The sequence below is a fragment of the Carya illinoinensis genome, chromosome 5 (genome assembly GCF_018687715.1).
Source record: "Carya illinoinensis cultivar Pawnee chromosome 5, C.illinoinensisPawnee_v1, whole genome shotgun sequence".
In the NCBI taxonomy this organism is placed as follows: domain Eukaryota; kingdom Viridiplantae; phylum Streptophyta; class Magnoliopsida; order Fagales; family Juglandaceae; genus Carya; species Carya illinoinensis.
In genome coordinates this window covers 40,890,747-40,894,647 of record NC_056756.1, presented here as the reverse complement: position 1 = coordinate 40,894,647, position 3,901 = coordinate 40,890,747, and the positions used below count along the sequence as shown (strand labels likewise).

General features: G+C 39.8%; 1 protein-coding gene across 2 annotated transcripts; it reads right to left on the bottom strand.

Moving 5' to 3' along the window:
• Window positions 1-2,304, bottom strand: LOC122311356 (inositol-tetrakisphosphate 1-kinase 1). 2 transcript variants are annotated; one of them, XM_043125903.1, is made up of 3 exons: window positions 2,208-2,304; window positions 1,041-2,117; window positions 1-501 (listed from the first exon to the last, which is right to left on the bottom strand). In XM_043125903.1, the coding sequence occupies exons 1-2, from the start codon at window positions 2,283-2,285 to the stop codon at window positions 1,092-1,094; spliced, it is 1,104 nt and encodes a 367-aa protein (XP_042981837.1). In that variant the 5' UTR covers window positions 2,286-2,304; the 3' UTR covers window positions 1-501; window positions 1,041-1,091. The 2 variants fall into 2 exon arrangements, with proteins under 2 accessions (XP_042981837.1, XP_042981838.1); XM_043125904.1 differs by lacking the exon at window positions 1-501 and adding an exon at window positions 508-666.
• Window positions 2,305-3,901: the final 1,597 nt, after the last annotated feature.

The following is a 3,901-nucleotide window of genomic DNA, read 5'->3' as shown; positions in this document are numbered from 1 at the left end:
TGCTTAAAAATAAAGTCCCGACTAATCTCGAAGATGCATTGACTCTCAAAAGATGCTTTCCGTAAATACACGATAATTTAAAGGAAACTCACCCAGTCCAATAACCCCTAAAAATTGTTTATACCTAAATTTGAACCTTGGACGCCGAGAGAATACCAACCAAACCAAAGCCTTACAACTTGAACCAACCCCCCGGGGCAACCTAGTTTCACCGTTAGGACCCTAATTAGAGAGCTTAATTTTTATAGGCCCAAGTGTGTTGCAGTGGGCATAAGTGGTTTCAAGTACTGCTGAAAAAATAGCAGTCCATCCCTGATAGTTACACTTGCATCCAAGTTTAGTAGAGGAAGTTGGTAGATAGAATCATAGAAGGGACCTTTCTCGCATGAGTTGGATGTATCGCAGCAACTGAAAAATCCAGGATGATTTAAGTGTTTCTGTGAGGAGCTGCTCCTGAACTGCTTTTTTTTCTAGCCATCCAGATTGTTTCTCATGCCATGGCTGCAAAGAGATTTTTTTTGTCAAAAATAAGAAAAGCCCTTTAATGCTACCAGCATTTAGATCCAACAGTTTGCTTAGATTGAAGATGAGTTTAATCTAGTCTATGATGCCCAGGGAGAGAAATGGTGTATGTGGAGAAGTCAGGGGATAGTTTCTTCAGACAACCTGGAGAAATGACCACTCAAGATTAGGTGCATTTGAAAGTTTCGATCTTTGAATCCACAGGCAGGAGAAACGTCAACATTGTGGTCGACAAATTTGATTTTAACAGGGAAATGCATTAAGAAGCTTTCCTTTTTAGTAGTTTCAATCTCTTGAGAATATTTCGTTTCCAAACAGTCCATTCATTGAGTTCAAGTGGCCAGTAAACATAATCAATTTCAACGCAAGGAAAAAAACAAACAAATGGAAATTTATGGAAGATATAGCACACACTTCATGCATTCAAGCCATAACAGCTTGTGCAAGTATCCTAACCTAACTAATTTTGGCAAGACAGATATACGTTTATAGACCTTGGATGCAGAAGTAATGTGTACCTCTATTTGGCGGTGTCAGAAAATATAAAGGACCGCAACTGCAAGCATTCCTCACAAATTCTTCTCTTCAATGTGACCACCATGGCTGATGTCTTGATGTTCTTCCTCCAACCCAACAGTCTTGTTCCTCTTCTTGGTCACAATGTCTATGAAAAAATCCACCAAAACTGATTCATAGGACGGCATTTTGGCATACCCAGGGAAGTAATTGATATCGATGACAAGATACCTATTCCCATCTCTACCATCCCTGATCATATCGAAGTTAAAGAGCCGAAGCCCCATCTCCTCCCTCAACCCCCTCGCCAACTCCGTCACAAACTCCAATGGCGGCGGTTCTGACTTCTCAGCATCAGAACAACTATCCTCCTCATCTTCATTACTCGCCGAATTCGATATCTGCGAAAATGACAACAGACCCTCCGTATCACTGTTATTCAGCTTCTCTTCGGATATATCAGGAAGCGACTTGCGCTTCACGCAGTTGATGTACTCTCCCGCCACGTACACCTTGAAAATCACCCCGCCGTGGTTTACAAACTCCTGCAGCACGATTGGCGTTTTCAGCCTCTTCAACCCGTTTGGATTTAACACCAAGGACATCTTGTGCGAATTCGCGCTGCCTTCCGCCGACACCTGCTTCGCTATCACCGGAAACCTCAGCCCCAGCTCCTGAATCGCATTCGGAGCCAACAGAGTCTCCGACTTGTACACCACTCTTTGGTTTGGAACCCCGAAGGCTTCGTTTCCTTGAGGCATTCTCAACCGGGTCACCACCTCAAGCATGAAAACCCGGTTGTGGAGCTTCTCGATGGCCTCCGGCGGATCGATTACGACGACGTTTGGGTGTTCGACCGAGAACTGGTGCAGCTGCTGATTCCAGTCGCGTCCGTACATCTTGTGGATGATGCAATCGAAGGGTCCCTGTTCGGTGATGGGCTTGGTGGGATGGATGCGGATGAGATCGACGCCGCGCTGGTTAGCGTGATCGATGAGAGAGTCCTGGATGAAGCTTAGTTCCTTCTTGGGGGAAAGAGCGTATCCTATGCGGTGCCTTGGAGATGGATCGGACATTTTCTGTTTGAGAAGTGAGAAAGTTGAGAAGGAAAATTCTTGACAAATAAAATTCTTAAGAAAGTGTGTTGATCAGCAGTTTAGCACAGAAACCTTTGGAAGTATGCTGTCTGCGTTTGGAATCGGCTGGAGAATAGACAGAGGCATGTCTCGAAAAGAATCCAATCTCATCTCATCTTTTTCTTAATTATTATTTAAATATAAATAAATACTTTTAATTTAATCATTACAATTTATTCAAAAATAATAATAGACTTTCTATCTCTTATTATTTTCTTTTTTTTTTTAATTTTTTAATTATATTTTATTTAATAGTTAATGAAATGACTTTTAGTAAAATTGTATTTTTTTAATTTTTTTTCCCAATGATTAAAGAGATTTAAAAAATACTTAAAAGAAAATAATAAAAAAATAAAAATTTCAAATATATTATAAAATAGTAAATGAATGGTAAAAAGTATTAAGTAGGGATACTACCTGTATGGTGAGGCGGGAGCACCCTTCCCCACACCCCCCCGGGCAGCGGGGCGGCCGCCTTGAGTCATGAAAGAATATGACTCTGAACTTGCATCCTGTAGAGAGTTGAATCTAGCACAGGAGATATGTTTATGTTTTTTAGAACCAATTTGAAGGCCCTCAACAGTTGATTTTGGCTGCTGCAAAAGGATTATAGGAGTTTAAACAAGCTCAAACTAGGTTGTAGGATTAGTCTCCTCCATCATGAACAACTTTTAGGAGTTTCAACAGATGACAGAAACCAGGGAGAACATGAGGTGAAGGTAAATAGTTGGCAATGAGAGTTGGGATTGGAGTTTCTTTTTGGGAGATCTTGGTGACTTTATGTGGAAAAATAGACTCTATTTCAACCCAGCATTGCTGAAACATTAACTTTGAGAATGGCTATGGAGTTGTAAAGGAGATGCTCAAGCTGTCATCAGAGACGTTAATGGTAGAGAGGAATGCTGGACATTGAACGAACAGGGTCATTGAAAACATCAGAAAGATCCCATCCAACAAACCTATGTGAAGAGTCCAATTTACATATACAAAAGCTAACGAGGTAGCTCATAAGCTAGCAAAACAAGCTTTCAGCTATGATGTTTAGGAGATTTGGATGGAAGAGGGTCCTACTTCGATTCTCCAAGTCTGTTATTTTTTATAAGTCTTGTAATACTCTTTATGCATAAAGTTAATATGTTCTTGGTTTTTAAAAAAAAATATATTCAAATATTTTTTAAAAAACAAGAGGCAAATAGTAGTATAATCCTAAATTCGTTTTGAACTAAAATAATATCCAATAACAAAAGAAAAAACTAAATAAGTGCATAAAAAACACAATGTTGATAGCAAAGCAAATTGATGAAAAAATAAATCCTCCATTACTCAACGTTGATAGCAAAGCAAAAAAATTTCTCTCTACAAGCAAGTAATAGACATTAAAATATAACAAATATAGGAATGAGAATCGCCCAACAACTGTCCAAAATTAAGTTCCGCCAAGCTTAAAAACAGGAAATAAAGTTTTTAAAATGGACCAGTAGATCCGCCTCGAATGCCCTTTGGGCCCAAGATTGGGTTACTTCCCTGTGTCGTGACTCGTATAGCCAATGATGTAGTGCTGGGCTGCATCAGGATGAAAGCCGACAGCACCAAGTCTAATGTTGTGTTCTGTTTTGTTGTGTGGTTTAGTTTGCATAGCTGTGTGGTTCTTAATCTGTAACCGAATATTGTGCTTCTCAATTCTTTGGAAAAAGGAATACGATGACTCTGGTCTTGGAAGAAGACGG